This window comes from Salvia hispanica, chromosome 5 (assembly GCF_023119035.1).
Source record: "Salvia hispanica cultivar TCC Black 2014 chromosome 5, UniMelb_Shisp_WGS_1.0, whole genome shotgun sequence".
Taxonomy (NCBI): Eukaryota; Viridiplantae; Streptophyta; class Magnoliopsida; order Lamiales; family Lamiaceae; genus Salvia; species Salvia hispanica.
In genome coordinates this window covers 25,969,041-25,993,199 of record NC_062969.1, presented here as the reverse complement: position 1 = coordinate 25,993,199, position 24,159 = coordinate 25,969,041, and the positions used below count along the sequence as shown (strand labels likewise).

The following is a 24,159-nucleotide window of genomic DNA, read 5'->3' as shown; positions in this document are numbered from 1 at the left end:
TGATATGAAAAAGTAAACGTGAGAGAGAGAGAGAGAGAGAGAGAGAGAGGAAGAGTCAAGCGAGAGAGAAATGGCGGATGCAGCAGTGGAGTTCCTGCTGAACAATCTCAAGGAGCTACTGCTGTACCACTCTCATCTCATCACTGATACTAAGAAGCAGATCGAGAGTTTGGACACAGATCTCCGCCTATTCAACGCTTTTCTCAAGGATTCGATGAGAAAGCGGAGAAAGGATGACCGGACAAAGGAGCTCGTTAGAAGCATTCGAGATGTTGTATATGAAGTGGAAGATGTGATCGACGCTTTCGTTACTCAGGCCATGGAGAAAAAATCAACCTCTGCTTTCCTCAAATTTTGGAAGCCTTCCGTTAAGCTCCACGACATTGGCAAAAAGGTCGAGGAGGTCAGAGAAAAGGTCGACAAGGCCAGGGTCGACTTCGCTAACCTCTCCGTCCACGATCAACACGACTATGAAAAACCTGAGGTCACTTTCCCTCTTTTACTATTTCCATTCTTCTTCCTTATCCTGCATATTTTATTTGCGTATATAAACTCAAATCTGACATTGTAAAGCAACATTTAGGGGTAAATATAAGAACATAACCTAGCAAATTTGAGTCAAACAAGACCTATTTGAGTGTTATAACTAAGCGGTGAAATTTTATTTAGTAGACGAGAGAGTAGAGTTTCTTGTATTTTAATTGAAATGAAACTTTTGAAATAGGCTCGGCCGCCAAGGCAAAAAGACGTTGTGGGATTCGTAGACGTGACAGAGGAACTAATAGGGCGTCTGACGAGAGATACAGACTATTTTGATGTGGTTTCTCTGATTGGTATGTTTGGACTAGGCAAGACAACGTTGGCATGGAAGATTTTCAACGATCCGGAGATACTCTACAAGTTCCCTGTTCGGATATGGCTTCCGATTTCTCAGGAGTTCTCAGATAAGGATATCTTTCTAGCCATTCTCAAAGAGTTCACTACTATAGATGATGAACTTCGTCAGAAAGACAGCATGCTATTAGCCCCTATAGTTGCCGACTATCTTTCGAGAGCAAGTTTCTTGATCGTCTTTGATGATGTCTGGAGTCGGTCTGATTGGGAGAGACTCAAGGTTGCAATGCCTCAGAACAATAATAAGGGTAAAGTACTTATCACTAGTCGTATGGAGGATGTTGGCGTGTCTGCTAGTTGTCCCCAACACCCTACCAAGTTGCGTTTCTTTAATCAAGATGAAAGTTGGGAGCTGCTCCGATTGGAAGCCCTCCACAAGCTGGACTGCCCTCCCGAATTGGAAAATACCGGCCAACTAATTGCAAGAGATTGTGAGGGACTTCCTCTTGCAATAGTCGTCATTGGAGGCATCCTCTCCGCTAAGTTCTCAGCCAAGGATTTAACTGAAACGAGGAAAGCTTGGGATAAAGTATCCACACGGGTGAATACATACCTTAGTGAGAAAGATCCTGCAAATCGCATGAAGAATTTTATATCTCTAAGTTATGATAGATTGCCTTACCACTTACGTGCATGCTTTCTTTATTTGGGAGTGTTTCCTGAAGATTATGAGATCACAGTTTCAAGACTGATCCGCATGTGGATTGGAGAAGGATTCATACAACAAAACAATGACTACAGCTTGGAAGAGGCTGGAGAGATGTATCTGGAGGATCTTATCAATAGAAACTTGGTCACAATCGAAAAGCTTAAACCTAATGGTAAGGTTAAAACATGTCGGATTCATGATGCCTTACGCGATTTCTGCAGAACTGAAGCTGGGAAAGAAAATGAAAATTTCTTTCAAGAAATCAAGTGTAACAGTGGGACTTGGGCACCTCCAGTTTCTGACTTGCATAACTGTCGACGTCTCTCTGTTCATTCTAACTGCTTGGACTTCATTGCTTTAAAACCTTCTGGTCATCGTGTCCGCTCATTTGTCTGTTTTTGCAAAGATGAACTGATCTTATCAGCAGATCACATTCCGCACCTCTTGGGAGCTTTCAAACTTCTCAGAGTCTTGGATGTTAAACCCATCAAACTCATCAAAATTACCAATGACATGTACCAGTTGGTTCATGTGAGGTATATTGCCTTGTCGACCGATATGTCCATCCTTCCTTCGAAATTCAGCCAGCTTTGGAATTTACAGACTCTTATAGTCGACACAACATCTCGCACTCTTGAAGTTAAAGCAGATATATGGAGATTAACTCAGCTAAGGCATTTCAAGACAAATGCGTCTGCTAGCTTACCCGAGCCGAGTAAGAATAGTAAACATGGCGCAGAGCTTCAAACACTCAGCACAATCTCAGTGGAGAGCTGCACGGCAAAGCTTCTTGAGCATGCTTCCAATCTGAAGAAATTAGGCATTCGTGGGCGACTAGCTTTGCTTCTTGAAGGAAAGATTGGTTCCTTTGATAGCGTGGGGAAAATGAAATATCTTGAACAGCTGAAACTAGTGAATGATGTGCATCCTAAGCCACCTATAGATGGTCAACTACGTTGCCTTCCTCAGCCTTATCAATTCCCTTCTAAACTAAAGAGCCTCACACTAGTTGGGACTTTCCTCACTTGGAATTTTATGTCTGTCCTTGGGTTGCTGGAAACTTTGGAGGTGTTGAAGCTAAAAAATAAGGCATTTATGGGGAATACCTGGAGTGCAACTGATGGAGGTTTCCGACGTCTTGAATTCTTGCACATTGAGCAGACGGACTTAGCTGTTTGGGAAGCTTCATCACATCATTTCCCTAGACTCAGAGGCCTTGTGCTTAAGAACTGTGAGAAGCTTATTGCCATTCCGATTGGGCTGGCTGATGTAGCAAGCTTCCAGATGTTGGAGTTGTTCGTTTGTAAACCTGCAGCTGCGTCTGCCAATAAAATTCACGAGGCCAAGAAGAAGAAGGCAGGCTCTGTATTCAAGCTCTCAATTTTCCCACCTACTGATTGATTAAACTTAACAGGTAACTTATCTTTTCAACTCTTGAGACCAACCGAATCTTTTGATATTAACTTTGAGTTCTAATGCTAATTGCATTTTACATTTTAATCTTCTTATCAGCTGGCACACTAATGTAATTAAATATTCATTCATAATTTCTTGTCACCTCTGAGAATTTTGAGTTTGCAGGGGTGCCGTGCTATGCTACAGGCTGGATTGCTTGAAGAATTTAGTGTTGACTTTTATCTGTTTCAAGTCCAAAATGTTGCACTATCTTGTTCATTTGAATTTGATTATTTGTGTTGAACTTGGTTGTGCTGGATGAAATCTCTTTTAATTTTTGTGTCAGCAGATGATTGCTGTTCCTCATTTCTCATCATACTTTAGTTAAGCATCATAAGAATGAAAAATCTGTGATTTAGTATATGAGGGCTTGCAAGCATGATCCGTATCTAATAACTAGTGTCTCTTCACATATATAAACTTGTCAAAATGGAATTTTCTGCTTGATAACTAACACAAAAATCATAGCATGTGCATATCCAACTCATCTTTACAGTTTTCCAAGAAAGCTAACACAAATTAAAAGACAGTTTAAAAAACAAGCTACTTTAAAGTTTCAAACAAGAACAATGGGAGGATCATAAAATGCAGATTGATGAAACATCCTAACCCGGGTGGCCCTTCAACCACATCTCAAGGAATTGAAAGTTTAAACTAAATCATTTTAGTTGAAAATCAAAATTATGTAGGGTAGTAGGCATGCTGAACAAAACATGATTCTAACATTCTAAGAGATTCATTAAAGCTGAACAAAATGAGAAAGTGATTGTTAGTTCTAGACAAATAAACTTAAGCAGTTATGAAATGAAAGAAATACTATTTCCAGACGGGTGGCAGCTTCTTAGTCTTCTTGTAGCTCCACCAAAATCAACCAGTCCTTCCGGATAGCCACTGCTTTCTTGATCAAGTGGATTTAAGGAACCCGTATTTCATTTTCCCCCCTTTTTATCTATACTTTTCTTATCACTACCCCTTCCGGCTCATGTATCACAGATGCCTTCTTTTTATAATGGATTGTCGCACCAAATCATATACTACTTGTTTGGTTTTATTCATGTTAATTTGTTTATGTAATGCTTTTTTATGATTTGAATGCCAATTGCACCAACCAAACCTCGAATATCCAGACTACACATATTTCGCAAGAGGTAGAATGATCAAAATATGAATATTTTATATGGACACGTAAACCCATCAGATTAAAAGATGATAAGTGAAACAGGCGTTCTGTTGAATTTACAAAACAGAAGCCCATCATAATAAGAGATAAATTAATAAAAAAATAAAATAAAATAGAAGCCCATTATATCAAACCCTAGATTTATAAACACACCCAACACTTAATCTCGCCTCAGTTTGGAGCAGTCGACACTTTCCTCCGCCTCCCGCCGTCGCGCTCCATTCCTCAGGTACGGATCTCATCGGCCGTGTTAATTGAATGTGATGCTATCTCCAAAGGTTTAATTTTCTCCTTCTGCCAGAACAAAGAAGCCCCGAGTGAATTATGGCGTTTGCAGCGATGAAACCAACAAAGCTAGGGCTAGAGGAGCCCCAGGAGCAGGTTCACAAGATCCGGATTACTCTTTCTTCCAAGAACGTGAAGAATTTGGAGAAAGGTACACTTATTTTGTTGCAATTCTTAATTTTTGTGTATACTGCTCTGTTTCAACGATGATGGCATATTCAATTTGTTACTTTTCGTATGTATTCACTAATGTAGAGATCATTTGTTTAATTATATGCGTTACTAGTGCTTGCTTTAGATAGGAATTCGCTTGGATAAAGGTTTGATTTTTTATTTATTTATGCATTATAGATGGTCAGAATTGAAACCATGAACTCGGTCTCTTTTCTAGAGGTGAAGTCCACTGATTTACTAAAAGTTTGTCTATTGTGTTATTTTTGGTGTGCTATGTATTTGTAATTTACTATGGAAACTGAACTCTTAGTTGCATAAATCTTATTAGTGTGTCTATGAGTTTATATATCTTGTTTCATCAGTGAAGACTTTTTGCTCTAATAATTGATACTCCTACAATTCCATTGATGATGAGTGGTGCTTACAGTGTGTGCCGACCTAGTACGTGGTGCCAAGGACAAGAGGCTCAGAGTCAAGGGACCAGTGAGGATGCCCACTAAGGTTCTCAAGATTACTACTAGGAAGTCTCCCTGTGGTGAAGGTAAAAACTTTGTTCCCGTTGTCTTGAATTTCTGTTGAATGCATAATTTCACTTGGAATTTGAGTGTTTATTTTGGCCCTTTAGGAATATCCTTTGACGTTCTCATTTTTTTGGGGTTTTAGGCTTTGTATAATGTGGACAGCTCTCCATTTTCTCATTTTAATCCTCTAAAATTAGATCATAACCTTGAGTGAATCTTTTCATGAAATCAAATTTTGTTAGTCCTGTAATTCTTATTCTAGCAATGTGACTTTCTTCACTTTGTAATGATTACACAATCTATACTTTACTTTTCAATAGTGCAAATCGGATGATTTTACTTTCCATTGGAATATTTGAATCACTTTCCTGTGAGGTCCTTGTGAACTGTGGTTAGTGATTGAAATATAGTATATATCTTGATATGATGGGCTAACTCTTAATTTTGTTTATTTAGGTACCAACACCTTTGATAGGTTTGAGCTTAGGGTTCACAAGCGAGTGATCGACCTTTTCAGCTCCCCTGATGTCGTGAAGCAGATTACCTCAATTACCATTGAACCTGGTGTAGAGGTTGAGGTTACAATAGCAGATTCTTAGATATTTTGTTTGCCTATTTCTGCTTTTTGTCATTATTTTTCGAACCAGAAATTCTTGAGGAGATATAATGGGGCAAGTTTGTCATACGTGTTCTTTTAGCTGTTTGCAATTTTGAATTACCAAGACTGCTTTATTATTTTGAGTACTTTTCAATTGTTGAGATATTGACTTCAGTTAATGTGACAGCACTGGAAACTAGTTGATTTTGGGACCTGTTTCATGTCCTTGTTGAAATCTTGTCTAGTAATCTTGTACTGCCTCTGTCGCATGAGACTACACTCTTTTCTTTCTAGTCTGACTCACAAGAGTTCAGGTTTGGAAAATCTACTCTTTTCTTTTATGTCTGTCTCACAAGAGTTTAGTTTTGGAAAATCTAGAGTTTAGTTTTGAAAAATCTTTTCTTTCTAATGAGGTGTGACTCATTCTCCACCCTCCAATAACAATACTTTGATATTATTTTCTTTTTATTTCTCTTAGTTTATCAATTGTGCATTAAAACGTGTGTTCAACTAAAATTGCATTATCTAATGGTCCAAAAAGTGTGAAATGAAGTTTGAATTCTGAAATATTTAGCGTGCATATGTTTTATACTTAATCTACATTCAGGTTGATGAGTTTATGTCGATTGGAAATCTGAATGGATCATATAATTAAAATCGTCAACCAAGGATCATATCATATCTTCTTCTGTGTCTGGGGGCATTGATGTTTCATTCTTTGTTGATGTATCAGTACCTATGCTACTCATTGTCTTTAACTGCTTAACATGACGTCCAGGGTAAATATTCGGTCACAAAGGAATTCCTAAACTTTTAACATCAAAGTTTGATTAAAAAAACAAAGAATTTTTCTAGCTATATCTGTTGAAAACTCGAAAGTGCCCTCACACGTTTAAATTTGGTTTGTAGACAACATATTCCAGTGTTATATGAATAATTTTGATAAAAGAATTAGTCTGTTATTTCTTGCAACTTGCCAAAATCTACTATCAATAAAATTATACCGCGGATCCCTCTTCTTGCAGTGAATGGGCTGCAAGGTCTAGGAACTCGATAACCAGGAAAGATCACGGTCTTTGGACTCAACTTCAGTCCACTATCAAAGAAAATAATACCTCAACCCACTACACTGTAACTAGCATAGAGAAGTAAGGGTCGAACCGACAGAGACAGACGGACGCGAGTGAGAGTTAAAAGGACCTTGGACTGGTTTGGCTGCTGCCACACGATTTTGGGTTGAGAACCTAACTACTAGACTCGGAAATGCAATTGATCTATTCTAACAGCTAGACCTAGGAAAAGGAAAACATAACGAAGGCATGCATGACGAAAACAGAGATGTAAACAAATCAACACTTCGGCAACGAAATTTACCAAACCTAGTGAATAACTTCCCTAAAATGCCTAGATAGATGAAGAACAGACCGTGGGGACCATTTCCTAAAACAACAAATGTACAGATGAAAAGCTACAAATAAGTAACAATGCATTTAACTAACATCCATCTTCATATCTTGAACTGATTAAATGCATAAATACAAAGAGAACAAAGCAACAACCCATATTAAAACAGAACATGACGATTCGGTCATCGGAAAAACACAGATCACCGGAAAATACTCAGATCTACAGTAGCTAGACGAGGTAAACTAAAAACAGTAACTAAAACTCATAACCATGCAGAATTCAACAGATCTAGCACCGGATGCTTCATCCGCTCCGGATCCAAGCCATCCACAACAAACCACAACAAATTCCATCTCCGATCACTCCGATCTAACCAAATTCAACCGATCAACTACTATTCCAACACGATCATGTTAGAGTTTGTATACTAAAAATCACCTTTCGAGTGATTGAATACTGTTAAAACTCTTATTTTATTTTCTAAATGAATAAACAGATTATTTTGTCATAATGTTGTTATGTTTTACATTTAATGGATATTTATTACTCCATCCGTCCCGGCTAAGATGACACATTGCTTAGCCGGCATGGGATTTTAGGAGTTATTAGTTAAAGTGTTTAATTGGAGAGAGAGAAGGTGGGTGGAAGTATTAAAGTATAGAGATAAAGAAAGATGAATATTTTAATAGGAGTGAGAAAAAGTGGTTGAGTGTATTAATTGAAGAGAGAAAGTTACCAAAAAAGGAAATGTGTCATCTTAGTTGGGACAGACTAAAAAGGAAAACGTGTCATTTTAAGCGGGACGGGGGGAGTACATGTTTAAATGTATAAGTAACTTAACAAAGTCTAAGTCTTTGTTTTAGTAGACCGGTTGTGGGCGTAGTTCAATTTAAGGTAACACGGTCAGTTATGAACAAAGAAAAAGAAGAATTTCACAACCTAGATAGGCTTAGATTACCTATCGTGAAAGGTTGCAATGTCAGTCCGATTATTTCTAAGCCTTACTGAAATAAGATGACGATGGTGTGGTATAGCACTGAATTGGATCTAATAGCGAGACATGTCTTTATGCTATCTACTAAAAGACGAGGTCTCGTAAATTATTGTTTCTTAATCAATGTACGTTAGCATTGAGTAAACAGTATTGATTATGCACTACTTTGACTTACCAAATGGTGCGGGTTTGTCGCAACCCAATAAGCCTGGTATATTGGGTATTGGTGATTAATATCTAGCGGTGCTAGGATTGCTATTATGTTGAATCGTGCGCGAGGTGAGTCTCGTTTGATAACATCCTCAAGAGGAGCTTGAAATAAGGTTTTATTATTCGGAACCTATCTAGTTGGAGTTTGATTACTCTATGAATAATAAATAAGAATTTGTTGTTGAGTCCACTCTTGGAATTAATAAGATATTAATTAATTAAGTCCATAGCAGACGATAATTAATTAATGGATGTTTCTATCTTAAGTGCGGGAAAGAAATATCAAGCAATGGAAACCCGGATTACTTATAATTTCGGATTTGGATGGGGAGTGCAATATTATTTTTGTAGTGGCTACTCGTAATATTCTAATTATAAGCTTATATTAAATTGTGGTTCAATTTAATTAGTAAAAAGCTAATTGGAGGAGCCCATATCCAAAACCTTCCATAGATCCATGTCTGGACCCAATATGTGACTTAATATAAATAGGAGAATAAAGGAGACAGAAAATACACTTATTTTCTTCCAAAATTTTTCGCCCCTCTCTCTTCTCTGTAGAGGAACGATTTTTCCTCTCCTCCGTGGGGAAGGTGAGATCAGACCACCCTGATATCAGTTTACAGTTCGGGAACCAGACAGAAGATCCGTGGTTTAGTACTGAAGATCTTCACGTGGAGAAGGAGGCGCTAGCTATCTTCGATTCTTTGGAGAATCATCAAGGTAAAATAGCTAAACCGTAGAAAAACATGTTTTAGGTTTTAATTAATTTAAAGCATGATTTATTTGAGTTATGAGCATGATACATGTGATAATTGCGCGAATAGAATTTGTCTAAATAATCTGCTAAATAGATCAGGATTATTATGTAATCGATTTATGAGAACGCTTCCGCTGCCAACACCTTCAGATCCAACTTCAACAAAACAAAATCAAGTGCGAAAAGCATCCAAGGTATGGTAAAGCAACAATCGAAGCAAACATAGAACGAAAACAGAGAATAAACTTCCATAGCTAAACGATTAAGAATTCAACAACGATTCGACCAACGAAGACTCGGGGAATTCCAAAGCAGAAATTAAAACTTAAAGCAGTAAATTGTTTCTTCGCCTCACGTGGAGATGGTGGTACACAACAGCAGATCAAAACACGAACCCCGACCCCATGAATTTCCGGTATCCCTCCAAGTGTGTGTAGAAGTGTACGAAAATGAGCTAAGAGCAAAAGTGAGATGATGATGATCCATGTATGTTGCGTGCTCTTATTTATAGACGTGGAGGTGATTTTCTAGAATCTTCTTGAATTCCCCTATTTGCCCTTCATCTAGTAATCCCCTATGTCTGGGAATTTCTTCCTTTTCTGCTCATTTTCTCGCCAAACTCCTTCACCTGGTGACTCCCTTCATTTCTTCCCGGATCTGGCGATTTCCTCTACACACCTGGCTTAAAAGCTTTGTTAGACTCAGAAATTCAACGAATTTAATCCCATAACCAATGCATGAAATTAGCCTTATCATTTACATTAAATTCAAATTTATAAGAATAAATATTATCTAATATAGAGTACTTTTTTTTACTACAAAAATTTGAAATTGAGTTTGTTTTAGTGTAAACTCAAATAGGGAGTATATTTTATTTAAAAATAAAAAATAAAATTAATTTTGAAGTATATTGAAAGTAATTACCTACTCCATTTTGGATTTTAGAGTATCTCGGAGACGGTCTTAGTACTCACTGTCCTTAATAAAAATACTCCACTGTCTTACCTAAGTTTTTCAATTTTATGGAACGAGGAAATGTTAATTATTGGAGAGAAGAGACGCCACCCCTTACTATGGATAGGCCCCATTTTTTCAGTCTTTTTGCAGTTGTAATTATAGAGTTCACCGCCTATCACTCCAATATTCCACAACACAATATCATTTTCTTCTGTAATGTACTACTACTATCATATACTCACTCGGTCACTCCCCATTCTCCTGTGTTTCCCCTAATACGTTTATATTTTTCTTCATTTTCTCATATTTCCAAATTCTAATGAACATGAGATAAAAAAGAATGTGAGAACTACTAAAAAGTAATATGCCCTCCGATCCGATCCTAAAATAGTTGAGCCATTTCTTTTAGGCGCGAGATTTAGGAAATTAATTTGTTAAAATTTAAAGTGGAGAGATGAAAGTAAGAGAGAGTAAACTAAGAGATGAAAGAAAATTTTTATAAAAAAAGAAATGACTGAATTAAAAAAAAAAATACGACTTATTTAACTAACTTGGGAAGAAGGGAGCACTGCCAATCAAATACTATTATTTTAAGAAGATATATATTAATTTATAAATATCTATATGGAATGCTTAATAGTAGTAGTAAATATTATTCTGTCCTATTGATATAGGGCGCGAGAATGTTAAGTAATGATTACTCTTTTAGTCCCACAATAAAAGTTATATTATGTCATTTTGGTCCATCTCATAAAAAAAGTCACACTCCATTTTTACTATGATAAATAGGTTTCACATTTCACTGACTCACTTCACTCATATTTTATTATAAAACCAATATAAAAAAGTGGTCTTATTTTCTATTAATTTTTCTAATCTATAGTAGTATTCTCTACAATTCTTAAAACTCATGCCCACAATAAAAGGGACTCCTATTTTGGGGCGGAGAGACTAGTTTATATCAAAATTTAATCAATAAAATATGAGAAAGTGAAAATGAGATCTTTAATCATATTATGTAATACTAATAGATTTGTTAATTTGATTTGATTTTGAAAACTTGCTATTATTTCAACAAGAAGAGATCTTTTCTTATATAACTGCACTCATGCTCCCCTGCGTGATATGTGCGACCGGGCTCGAATCAAACTTGACGTGACTTAGTCTGATTCTTTACAGTAATTATTTTATTAAAACAATCATTTTTGAACAACTTTTACTTTTACAATGGTCCCTTTTAATCATCAGATGAATTATCACTTTTCACTTTTGACATACTAGCAGCTAGCTAGTAGTACTACTTTTATAATAGTATTATTAATCATGACAATACTTACTTACACATCAATATTTTTATCAATAGATCAATTATTTTAATGTATGCATACAATATTTTTTCTTAAAGCTAATAGTTAGTGAGAGATAGCTAGCACAAATTATTGTCTTTTTAAACCCTTCGTTTCTAATGGTATAGTTGTAACTAAAGAGAACACAAGTTAAGTGAAATAGGTGTATCGCATAGTAAATACCATGCTTAACTTATTATAGTATTGAAATGAAATGATAAAATTTGATTCAAATTAAATAGCGTCTATTCTTGAAATTTCAATTTGGGATGAATGAATAATAAAGTTAGGCAATTTAATTGGAAATGCAAATACCCCATATTGAAAAAGTGAAGAAAAAAAATCCACTAATAAATACATCCACACAACTGTTGAAAACCAACTCTGCCCCCACCATGGGGCACCCTGTTTGTTTTTAGTAAGTCAATATTTTTGATAGATATATAAAATACTCTAATCCAAAAAGTTATGAACAATAAATTTCATTGTAAAGACCAACAACGCAACAAGAAAACAAACTTCAAGGTTCACAAAATCATGGGCATCCACAATATTTCAACCAAACAACAGACACAACAAACACACAAAGAGACAGAAGGGGAAGAAAAAAATTAGAAACAAGCCAACAAAAATTATTTTTCCTTGAACTCTTAGTTGGGTTTGAAATATTACAACTTTATTTCTTATATTCTAAAATAAACATAATTAATTAGTCAATTTATAGCACCGAAGTGCTCACAAGGATGAGGTTAAAGCCATCCACATCCTTATCTCTTATTCATCTCTTAACCATCTCATCTCTTCACTATTTATGAACTCCACTGTACTTTTCACCTCATCTCTTAACTAAGAGACAACACATGCATCCCTTCATCTCTTAACCATCTCATCCCTTAACTATTCAGTCAATTTCATTTTTTATAGTAAAACACACTTTATTAAATAAAAGAAAGTTACAATTTAAAATCATAAAAAAATAAAAAATACATAATTTAAAATACTAGAAATTAAAAATTGCACACTTAAATTCAAAATCTCAAAACTCAAATCATAAAAAAATGGAGGCAAAGAAGCAGAAGAAGGAGTTCTCTAGTGAAGATCATTTGTAGGAATGATTTGGTATTTATAGAAGTGATTGGAGGCTTCAAAAAAATTGAAAAAAAAATTAAAAATTTGAAAAAAAACGGCTATAAACAGCTAGTATAATTTTTGGGATTTTTTTAATTTTTATTTTAATTTTTGAATTTTTTTTTGAAAAAAACCAAAAAAAAAATAATTTTAATGGATATAAACGACGCCCACTCGCGGGCGTCACGGACGAATGGGAGAGCACCACGTCGCCACGAGACAGCTCACGAACCTCCTCTTCCGGAAGAGATAAGAGGCGAGATAGAGATGAGATAGGGACGAGACGGAGCTTGCATCACTGTCTCAATGTCGTCTCGTCTCGGAGAGACGAGATTGAGACAGCGACGAGATGCGCTGCGGATGCCCTAAGACATCCACATCTCAATGAATATGAAACACTTAGAGCATCCACATCCACGCTCTTACCAAGAGCACGGATGTGGGCCCGAACCCACCTTTATTTATTTTTATTTCCATGCTCTTCCGCAAGAGCACAACACCCACATCCATGTTCTTCCGTAAAATCATGCTCTTGCACTATTCGAGGATTCCACCATTCTATTATTCAATTTAAATACTTCAATTATTAAAAATATTATAAAAGTTGTTGCATAATTGATTAATCTTGTTGCTTCCTAATTGAAGACACAAAAACATGCTTGTATATATAGGCTACAAAATTAGGAATTGTAACCACAAACTTAACCCTATCTATCTTAAGTAAAAATTGACATTTGATGAGAAAGATTGACTGATATCACTACTATTTGATGTAAAAAAAATCAAATTTTTTTTTAAATAAAGTTCGAAAAACAGCTATATTTTTGGGAATCCGATTTTTTTTTTTCCAAATTATTTTCAATTTTTTATGAATTTTAAAAAAAATTAACAGAATAAAAACACGTACGTATTCTTGCTGACGGCAAGAGGACCGTTGGAGATGCTCTTAGCTTAGAACAAATATTATAAGAAAGCTAGCAAAGTTAGCCTCGATTTCATAGGGAAATAGATGAATTATTTAAATTGGGTATAAAGTTGACATTAAATTTAAATCTGTTGCATGTGTGTGGTCCAGACTGAAAATAGGAGTTTAATGGATAAAAAGATATGGGCTGCTCATAAAGTAGTTCAGTATTGAATGGGTATGTGATACTGATACCAATCTCCCGATAAATAAATAAGGGATTGCCGTTCATTCAACTATACAATTCAACTTTAAATATGGTCGCATAAATTAGTATTCGAATGCATGCCGAGAATATAGGTAAGTGGAGACTGTGATTTTATAGATTTTTACTAGAATAGAAAGAGAGTCCATTTTAGAAAGTTTAACAAATTTATGAACATGGCTACACTTTATTTATAAGTTGTTTATAAACTTTTTTTTATGAAAATTTAACAAATTGATGTAGATGGCTAAACACCACCAAAGTGCATGTGTACATGCAGTGTACTAACTAACGATAAAATAAGGTGTCTCGCAATAATAGTTTTTGTGTATATTTCACACATGTGACTAATAATAGTACTGTACGTATTTCATATTGCGAATCTCATCTAATTTATCGTGCATAAAATTATACAGTACAAAATTTGTATAATACTACTACTACTACTACATATTAAAAAGTTAAGGAAAGTGTGAATTTCCTTTTGTTTTTTCATGCACGAATTCATGTCTAGTCCGTTGAGTAAAATTTACTAATACTATACTAGTAATAAATAACAAAAATTAAAATAAATAAAGTTTAAATTCTCTCTTAAATAATGGAAGAATGCATGAGAAAGAGAAAACAAATCCTAACTATTTTGGTATTCATCGAAGTCACACTCTAAATATATAATCAGTGAACTACAAAAATGGTACAAAAATGGTCCTTGGACTATAAATCTCGCTCATAGTCCCTAGATTTTAACAATATCGCTAGACATCTCTGGACTAAGGGTTTATCTCGAAAATAGTCCATTTCATTGTTTTCGGTAAAAAATACTCTTTTGGGGGTTTTGGGGGGTTTGGTCTTTTTACACTTTTAACATTTTAAATCTGATATTATTTCAGTTATATACTAAATATGATATTATTTCAAAATTATCATTCGTCTTCCCTTTTGTCACCCTTCACTTTATTTCTTTATTTCAATATTAGATTTAATTTTATAAAATTAAATTTTAAATTTTAATTTTTAAATATCAATAAATTTTTTAATTAAAACTATTAACTCATGGACACTATAAATATTGATTAAAACTAAATTTTTGTTATTTAATATAATATTCAGCTGAATTGAAGAAGTACAGAAAATAACATTAAACATGATGAAAAAATAAGAGCTATTCTATTTAGCCTTCGTTCGGTTATTATAATTGTTTGTGATTGAATATTGTGAAGTTAGACTAAAAATTTGATCTTACTAAAATTTTTTATATAGGATTGTTTTTGTTGAATTTTTTTAGTAAATTTTGATTGTTTTCAAATTAATAAACGAAAATTATATTAGTCTTACATTAGATGAATATTTATTTCAGAATAAATCGTGTTATATGATCTAAATATTGATTAAAACTAAGGCGTTGTCATCAGGGGCGAATCCACATGTATTTGTAGTGGGGCAACTGCCCATGTTAAAAAATGTTCATCTATACTAATTTTTCTTTAAATTTGAATATTTGTTTGAGTTCCTTCTTAAATGCCCCTTCTCAATTATTCAATTATTTGCTTAGGTATATTTTTGCCCCTCTTGAGTTTAATTCCTGGTTCCGCCCCTGGTTGTCATACCTTATTGATTAAATATTAGACACCACCAAATATTGATTATGACTATTAATTTTTGTTATTTAATAATTTTTATAATTAAAATTTTTTATTGATATTTAAAAATTGAAATTTAAAATTTAATTTTATAAAATTAAATCTAATTTTGAAATAAAGAAACAAAGTGAATGATGACGAAAGGGAAGAAGAATGATAATTTTGAAATAATATCAGATTTAGTGAAGTACATAACTGAAATAATATCAGATTTTAAATCTTAAAAGTGTAAAAAGATCAAATTGCCCAAATCCCCCAAAACCCCCCAAAAGGGTATTTTTGACCGAAAACATTGAAAAAGAACCATTTTCGAGATAAATCCTTAGTCCAGAGATGTCTGGCGATATTTTTAAAGTCCAAAGACTATACGCGAGATAAACCCATAGTCCATGGACCATTTTTGCAGTTTACTCTATGAATAAACATCTTTATGTATTGGCTAACTAATGTCAAGCGTGAAGGCAATAAACTGAAGTAAAAGACATAACTTAGAGCATCTCTATCCGTGCTTTTATTTTAAGAGTATGGAGATGGGTCCAGACCCACTTTTTCTCCTTGTTCTTAGCTAAGAGCACAACACCCACATCCGTGCTCTTAGCTAAGGACAAGCTCAAGGGTCCTACTATTCTATTATTCAATTTAACTACTTCAATTACTAAAAACATTTCTACAATATAAAACTACATTAAAAATATAAAAATTACATAATTAAATCCTAAAAAATAAAAATTACATAATTAAAATCCTAAAAAATAAAAATACATAATTAAAATCTTACAAATTAAAAATTACATAATTAAAGACTAAAAAATACTCCCGTGGAAGTCTAGTCTTCTATCCATTGTTCTCTTGAGACCCCGGATCATTCCCACATGTGTTGCAAGTTGGTCGGGAGTCATGTTAGACGTATCGTTCATATAGAGTTGACCCAAGAGGGCCCACAGCGAGTTGTACGGGGGTGGAGGAGGCACAAAGGGAGCTGGAGCTGGGGCGGGGCGGATGGAGTCGGGGCGCGACGGCGGGTGGCCGTCGCCTTCTTCCTTCCTTGCGGCCGGCGGGAACCTGCCGGGCCAGCGTCGGGGCTACCCAAGTTAGTTCCGACAAGTTGGGTAGCCACATCATCGGATGCGCCGTTGGATAGGGCTACCGACCTCGACCGTTTGCTAAAGGAGCTGGAGGAGGATGCTACTACGCCGCCCCTATACTTCGGATGTTGGTGCCCCTCCTGCCAACGATTGAGGTACTTGAACGGTTTCAACTCCATGCGTTGGTAGGTCGCCAAGGCGGCACTGATGATGTCGAGCTCGCTCGTGCCGCTACCCGCCGACCGTTCTTCCTGGAGGTAATACCCCTGGAACTTACCGATTGCGTCGTTGCATCTGAAGATGCAATTGCGCACCATACTATCATTGCGATAGATGGTTCCCCCCGGACGGGTTTCATTGTAAAGACGAGTGATGCGCCACCAATACGTTTCCCCGGTTTGGTTCGTGCCAACTTCCGGATCTTCAAAGACTGCCAAGTAGGCTTTGAACATCGCCATCATCTCACCCGGTGTGTACGGGGTGCAGGTGCCACGATTAGGAGGAGTAGGAGTAGGAGTAGGAATAGAAGTAGGAGTAGGAGGGCGGTAGCCACCCGGAACTTGCGAACCTTGGGTTTGAGGAGGGGCCGAAAATTGTGTTTTCGGACTAGGGAATGAGTCGGAGTCGAACCAATCGTGGTTCCAACCATGATTGACGGAGGGGTGATCGCCGGAGCCGGATATTGTGTAGTGTGGTGGAAATTTAGATGAGAGAATATGAGAAAAAAGATGAGAGAATCTAGATGATAGAATAGATGAGAATGTGATTTTTTTTGTGTTGAAGTGGGGATATTTATAGATGAAAATGTGAATTTTGGGAAAAAAAAAATTGAAAAAAAAATTAAAAGTGGGTAGAAAACGGATATAATTTTTTGGAAAGTGGGAAAATATTTTTTTTATTTAAAAACATTTTTTTTAAATTAATTTCGAATATAAAAAAAAATAAAAATTTTGAATATGCCAACGGCTAAGCCGTTGGCCAATCAGACAGCGCCACGTAAGGGTGCTCAGCGGCACGGATATGCTCTTATTTAAGAGCAGTGCCGAGCCGCTGGCACGGACGGACGGCTTGCAGCGGCGGACGAGCTCGTCCTTACCGCTGGCACGCACGGACGGGCGGCGTTTTTGCAGGGGGTACCCCTCGATGAAGCCCGACTCAAGGAATTTGCCGAGTATGCGCCAAGTGGATGCTCATATTCAACTCCAAAAGGATATAATTGAAGAGTTGTGGGCACGGAGGACTGCACGACGATAGTTTTTTTTCTTTATTATGCATGTATTTTTTTTTTTAATCTATGTAACTTTTTTAAATGCAATTAATGAATTTTCCCGTACACGTGTCTAAATTTAATTCCGTATTTTAATCGTAATTTTAATTCCGTAAATGTAGTATATTTTGAATTGTTTTTATTGCGGCTGGCCTATGGCTGGCCTAAATCTGACGTGGCAGGTGGTTTTTTTAGTGTTGCTGACGTGACAGAGGAGAGAATGACTGGCGTATGGCTGGCCTATGCACCATTGCGGATGCTCTTACTACCTCCAGAAAAAGGCATCAAAAATTTAAAATGCACCTTGCGACGCTGAAGTTCAGCACTGGATTTGTGTTTAGCATTAAAAATGCATATTTCACAAATAAAACCAATTCAGTGGAACATGAAAAACAATCTCATACCCATTATTTCAATTCAATTTATAGAAATCTAATTCCAGTTCAATTTCAATTTCAATTTCATATATCAAATGGATTCTAATTTCTAAGTGTTGATCCACAATCACAGTAGAATTTCAATTGCATATACCAAATCTACCATTCTTATACGAGTGTGTATTCCCACGAAAATTAAAGCAAATAAAATTAGTAAAATTAAGAATTTGATGAAGGGGCATGGACAAATTAAAGAGTGACAAGTGTAGGTGCATAGCATGAGTATATGGTATGCTCCCCATACTTAGAAGGGTACTTTTGTTTTGGAGTTCAAAAGATAAACACCCTTGGTCCACTTAACAAAAGAATATTTATTCGCCCAAAATAATCCTTCATTTATACCCCCCTTCCAAATTTCATCTTACCTTTTCTTCTTTATTTTTTTTTGAAGGGGACCCCTCCACCTCCATTCCTCAATACATAAACATTTTGATTTATCAAACAGTTGATTATGTCTTATGCATGCTCATATACAAATTCTTTTTTAGATATACAATATTGGGTTGGCAAAAAGTTGGCTCGGATTGATCCGAGGCGTGAATAAAAACCACCAGACTTGTTTTTGTCGACTCAAATAAAATCATACAAATTGAATTGCATTTCCAATACTAGTTCATACTTAGGTATCAAGGGGGACATAATCGAGAAGGAAAGTGACTTATGTTTCGATCAAAAACTTTAATTTTTTATTGTTCAATCTAAAATAAATGATATAATAATTAACTAAAAATCATCTTTCGCCCTTACCAAGTTGATCATCTGAGCACCGAAAGCTGGAAATCGGAGAATGCATATGGGTAAAATTGCAAAGAAAAAGGAACATGAATGATTGTCGGAAAATAATGATTGCATAAATAGTATAGGTAGAAAAAAAAATTGAATAAGAACACCTAAAAGTAAAATAGATCTTAACTAGTTGAATTTAAAGTGACAGTTACAAATTTATTTTTGGAATGCATCACTCGAAAGCGTCATGTTTCTTAAAATTAAAACACAACTATTTCTAATTTATTAAACATCTCATAAAATTTAATATTGAAAAATAAATGCTCTACTTTATATTTGTATGTAAAAAATATAAGTGGGGATTTGGATTTTGTGCCAGGGGATGTGTCACACAAAATTTAATATAGTATTATATAGAAAAAATTAATATTTTAATATTATAATTTAAAAATAAATTATTTGAATACGTGTAACAGCACAGTAAAGGCTCTACCAACATTTTATCTGCTACTATACATGAGAAAATATTTAGTGGTCTAAGCATATCACATGGCAATATAAGAGCATCTCTAATGTCGGCTAGCCAACCGGCTAGCCGATTCGCGTCGCTAGCCGATCGGCTAGCCAAATCATTGCAGCAGGCCAGCCCGAAATCGGCGAAAAAAGCGGCGTGGGCTAGCTGATCGCCTAGCGCTGGCCGCCATTGTGGCGTGCCGATCGGCCAGCGCCTTTTTTCGACTTTTTTTTTTTTTTTTTTTTTTTTGAAAACCTATATAAACGCGGTTTTAGTTTCATTTTCATTTGCACCACTTGTTTTAACGAGTTTTCTCTCTCTCTAAATTTTTGTACAAGAGCATCATCGAGCGATGAGTAACGCGGGTGGTAGTAGTGGTGGTAGTGGTGGGGATGCCGAGGAGTACGAACGGAGGATGAACGAGGCTATGGAGGCCTACATGAACCGCGAGATGAAGCGGTACATGCGTAGGGTGGAACAACAGGCGATACCTCGCCCTCCACGGGTTGTCCACCGCCGAGCAGTGATTGATCGGGATCACGTAGCTGCACATCAGCGGCTATATGACGACTACTTTTCAGAGAACCCGCGGTTTCCCGCAAACATGTTCGGGCGGCGTTTTAGAATGCGCAGGAAGTTGTTTATGCGTATCGTCGACGCTTTGGAGCGTCGATATCCGTATTTCCGCTTCAGGCACGATGCGGTTGGCGGACCCGGCCACACCCCTATTCAAAAGTGCACGGCGGCAATCGGGCAGTTGGCCTACGAGAGACGCGGCGGACATGTGGGATGAGTACCTCCACATCGGTGAGACGACTGCTCTGGAATGTCTGAAGTTTTTCTGTCAGGGCGTGATAAACATTTTCGGTGAGGAGTACCTTCGAAGCCCTATTCCCCAAGATTGTCGAATTTGATGCAGATGCACGGGGAGCGAGCATGGGTTCCCCGGGATGTTAGGCAAGCATAGATTGTATGCATTGGGAGTGGAAGAACTGTCCGACTGCCTCGGAAGGGGGCCTACACGACCGGCTACAAGGGAAAGAATCCCACGATGATCCTCGAGGCCGTAGCCGATTACCGGCTGTGGATCCGGCATGCGTATTTTGGGGTAGCCGGGTCGAACAACGACCTCAACGTCTTCAACTCGTCACCCCTCTTCAACGAGAAGTGTCGGGGTATCGGTCCAGCTCGTCTCATTTGTGGCCAACGGCAACCGGCATGATATGGGCTACTACTTGGCGGATGGGATATACCCTAGGTGGCCTGTCTTTGTGAAGACGATCAGACACGCAAGTGATGAAAGGAAGGCCTACTTTGCGGACGGCAGGAGTCGGCGCGCAAGGACGTGGAGCGCGCATTTGGTGTGCTCCGGTCTCGATGGGCGGCAATTAAGGGTCCAACGCGTTTGTGGGATGCCGAATGCGTTTCCCAAATAATGTACGCCCGCATTATCATGCACAACATGATCGTCGAAGACGAAGTCGTACAACCGACTAGTTGGGCCAATGACGATGAAGCCGGTCCAAGCCACGGAACGGCCACCCCTAGCGTACGACGTGGGGTACCTCTCTATGAAGTCGGCCGCCTCAAGGAATATGCCGACATGCGCCAAGTGGATGCTCATATTCAACTCCAAAAGGATATAATTGAAGAGTTGTGGGCACGGAGGACTGCACGCCGATAGTTTTTTTTCTTTATTATGTAATTTTTTTTATCTATGTACCTTTTTTTAAATGCAATTAATGAATTTTCCCGTACATGTCTCGTAAATTTAATTCCGTAATTTAATCATAATTTTAATTCCGTAAGTGTAGTATTTCTTGAATTATTTTTATTGCGGCTGGCCTATGGCTGACCTAAATCTGATGTGGCAGGTGAATTTTTAGTGCTGCTGACGTGGCAGGGAGAGAGAGTGATTGGCCTATGGCTGGCCTATTTGCATTGGAGATGCTCTAACATGGTCCTGTCCATGGCTCCATGCGAACCTCTCAACTCCTCAATAAGCTCACTACTTAGCTCGAACTTCGTTTTTTTCATATATTCATGAGACACAACGTAGCGTACTAAAATGAGTTCATAAAACCGTAAAACACTTTAAAATTACATAAAACCAAAGAAAAATAATAAATTACTTCATAAATACTATTCCATCCATTCCATATTAATTGAGTAATTTTTTTTTGAAAAGTTTTAATATAATTGAGTCATTTCCATTTTTAGCAAAAATTAACCCTCTCTATTATTTTATTTTCTCTTATTACTTTATTCAGTGTCTATGTAACACACTATTCTTAATCACCATACTAAAATAAAATGTCTCAATTAATAAGGAACGGAGCCACGGAGAGAATATCAAGAACTCAGATTCATTAATAAAGAGGCTCTCACGTTATCGTCTCGTACGATTAATAAAAGGATGTGTCTGCTAATCGTACTTTCTTCTTAGAATAGTTGCATGCAAAATTAAACTGCTATAATAACATTTCATCTACTTGAACCTAAAATCAGGCAGTACAGTACGATAGGCTAAAGATATTTAATTATACACCCTTTTTTTTATTATAAAAAGAAAAAATAAATTAAAAATTTTAGTATAGAATAAATAACCTGTTTTTACGACAAAAATCAAAACAAAATTGATTCCTTGAGTGTGCGCCCCACAACCTCACCTACACTTTTAAAAATCCATCTGGCTTCCATTACATTTCAACACAATTCCAATTTCCATCTTCAAAAAAATATCCTCACTCACTCACTCACTCACTCACTCACTCATTCACCAATGGCGGCGGCGGTGCTAATGCTACCCTTGTTTTTCATCCTCTGTTTCTTCACCGCCCCCGTCATCTCGTGGCGGCCGTGGCCCGATTCCCCGCGCAACGCCACCGCGGCTGTGTTCGAGGGGTCGAAGAAATACGAGGGGTCGTCGGAATTGGTGAAGATGAAGTACCACATGGGCCCCGTGCTCAGCGGCAACATCACCGTCTACCCCATCTGGTACGGCAGCTGGCGCACCCCCCAGAAGCGCATCATCCGCGAGTTCATCTCGTCCATCTCCGCCCCCGCGTCCCGCCCCCCCTCCGTGGCCTCGTGGTGGCGCACCGTCCAGCAGTACACCGACCAGACCGGGTCCAACATCTCCCGCTCCGTCCGCATCGGCGGCGAGAAGAGCGACCGCTTCTACGGCCACGGCAAGTCCCTCACGCGCCTCTCCGTGCAGTCCCTCATCAAGTCCGCCGTCTCCGCCTCCACGCGCCCCCTCCCCATCAACCCCCGCGGCGGCCTCTACCTCCTGCTGACGTCAGATGACGTCTACGTCCAGGACTTCTGCAACAACGTCTGCGGCTTCCACTACTTCACCTTCCCCTCCATCGTCGGCTACACGCTCCCCTACGCCTGGGTCGGAAACTCCGCCAAGCTCTGCCCCGGCATCTGCGCCTACCCCTTCTCCGTCCCCAAATACATTCCCAATCTCAAGCCCGTCAAGTCCCCCAACGGCGACGTCGGAGTTGACGGAATGATTAGCGTCATTGCGCACGAGATAGCCGAGGTCGCCACCAACCCCTTAGTTAACGCCTGGTACGCGGGTGGCGACCCCGTCTTCCCGGTGGAGATTGCGGATTTGTGCGAGGGCATTTACGGAACTGGGGGCGGCGGCTCCTACACGGGCCAGATGATGAACGACGGACAGGGCGCCACGTATAATATGAACGGCATCCGACGCCGCTTTTTGGTCCAGTGGGTTTGGAACCATCTCCTTAGTTACTGCACTGGCCCTAATGCCCTTGATCACTAAATTAATCACATCTCATTTCTCTCTATGGGAGGGCACGTGTACTATTTTTCTTTTTCTTTAAATTACATTGCTATATTTTGGATGCTTGATTATTAATCACAAATTACTTGTGACTTCTCTACTTCTATATTCAAGGCCGACATAATTAAATATACATGTGTGTATAGGTATATCAACAAATTTAGCAAATAAATGCAAATTTTTTGGAAGTAGATAAACAATATTTTGTGGAGGCATTAACTCCCACGTCGACTAGTGTTTATTTTAGGTGTGTTGGGAAACAATTCACTGAGTGAGTGGTTAATTTCAATCAATATAGTGGAGTATAGTAGGAATATATTATAGTAGTACTAGTTTGATGTGTATATGGTTATAAGAAATTTGAAATTTTGAAATGAGGAAAAAGGGCAAAGGGAAAGCGACATAATTTCTAATGAAAATGCTTTAATTATGTGAAAGTGAAACATGTTGCGGACTTGGATGGAGGTGGAAATCCACGTCATTAGCATTGATTGGTTGGCAGAGTAGCTATGCATAATAATGTTGATTGTTGAGTGGCTGAATTGCCGTTTCCGCTCATCCGGCCGTGATAGCCGGACCGGACGGTGGGTGATGAACCGCGTTCTTATTCTCTGTTTCGGCTATATGCACCATTCTTTATTTTCTTAAATAACTGCATTCAATGTATATAGAAAAATTTCAAATCCACTCAAGTTTGAAATGTAGCACCCTCTTAAATTTAATTTTCGTGTTTTTTCATTTTCGACCCTTTTTCTGTCTTTTGTATCAATCCACGCGGAGGAAAACTCATTTAATTGCTAGACAAAAGATTTTTAAAGAGGGTTGATTTTTTAGGATCTAAATCTACAACACTCAAACAAATTGGACTTCATTAGAGCATCTCTCCAAGTGGAGAATACTTGAAAGAAGGTATATAAAAAAGTATATCATTTATATACCTCCTCAA

The 24,159-nt window shown here is 37.5% G+C and overlaps 3 protein-coding genes across 3 annotated transcripts; all 3 read left to right on the top strand.

Moving 5' to 3' along the window:
* Positions 1 to 7: 7 nt before the first annotated feature.
* On the top strand, positions 8 to 3,283 carry LOC125190486 (putative late blight resistance protein homolog R1A-10). Its single transcript, XM_048087809.1, has 3 exons — positions 8 to 484; positions 725 to 2,957; positions 3,125 to 3,283. The coding sequence occupies exons 1-2, from the start codon at positions 71 to 73 to the stop codon at positions 2,942 to 2,944; spliced, it is 2,634 nt and encodes an 877-aa protein (XP_047943766.1). The 5' UTR covers positions 8 to 70; the 3' UTR covers positions 2,945 to 2,957; positions 3,125 to 3,283.
* Positions 3,284 to 4,256: 973 nt separating this feature from the next.
* Positions 4,257 to 5,841, top strand: LOC125186725 (40S ribosomal protein S20-2-like). The gene is made up of 4 exons (XM_048083161.1): positions 4,257 to 4,407; positions 4,480 to 4,614; positions 5,065 to 5,178; positions 5,615 to 5,841. Exons 2-4 carry the CDS (start codon positions 4,503 to 4,505, stop codon positions 5,755 to 5,757), a joined length of 369 nt encoding a protein of 122 aa, XP_047939118.1. The 5' UTR covers positions 4,257 to 4,407; positions 4,480 to 4,502; the 3' UTR covers positions 5,758 to 5,841.
* A 16,240-nt stretch (positions 5,842 to 22,081) lies between these two features.
* On the top strand, positions 22,082 to 23,313 carry LOC125186445 (protein EXORDIUM-like 3). Its single transcript, XM_048082812.1, has one exon. The coding sequence runs from the start codon at positions 22,179 to 22,181 to the stop codon at positions 23,190 to 23,192; it is 1,014 nt and encodes a 337-aa protein (XP_047938769.1). The 5' UTR covers positions 22,082 to 22,178; the 3' UTR covers positions 23,193 to 23,313.
* The last annotated feature ends 846 nt before the right edge of the window (positions 23,314 to 24,159 follow it).

What these genes read in the sequence shown, in the direction of transcription:
- LOC125186725 (XM_048083161.1), top strand. Translation starts at nt 4,503, where the DNA reads ATGGCGTTTGCAGCGATGAAACCAACAAAGCTAGGGCTAGAGGAGCCC. An exon ending in CGTGAAGAATTTGGAGAAAG is followed by an intron (nt 4,615 to 5,064) that starts GTACACTTATTT and finishes TGGTGCTTACAG; the next exon opens with TGTGTGCCGACCTAGTACGT. An exon ending in GAAGTCTCCCTGTGGTGAAG is followed by an intron (nt 5,179 to 5,614) that starts GTAAAAACTTTG and finishes TTGTTTATTTAG; the next exon opens with GTACCAACACCTTTGATAGG.
- LOC125186445 (XM_048082812.1), top strand. Translation starts at nt 22,179, where the DNA reads ATGGCGGCGGCGGTGCTAATGCTACCCTTGTTTTTCATCCTCTGTTTC.
- LOC125190486 (XM_048087809.1), top strand. Translation starts at nt 71, where the DNA reads ATGGCGGATGCAGCAGTGGAGTTCCTGCTGAACAATCTCAAGGAGCTA. An exon ending in ACGACTATGAAAAACCTGAG is followed by an intron (nt 485 to 724) that starts GTCACTTTCCCT and finishes CTTTTGAAATAG; the next exon opens with GCTCGGCCGCCAAGGCAAAA.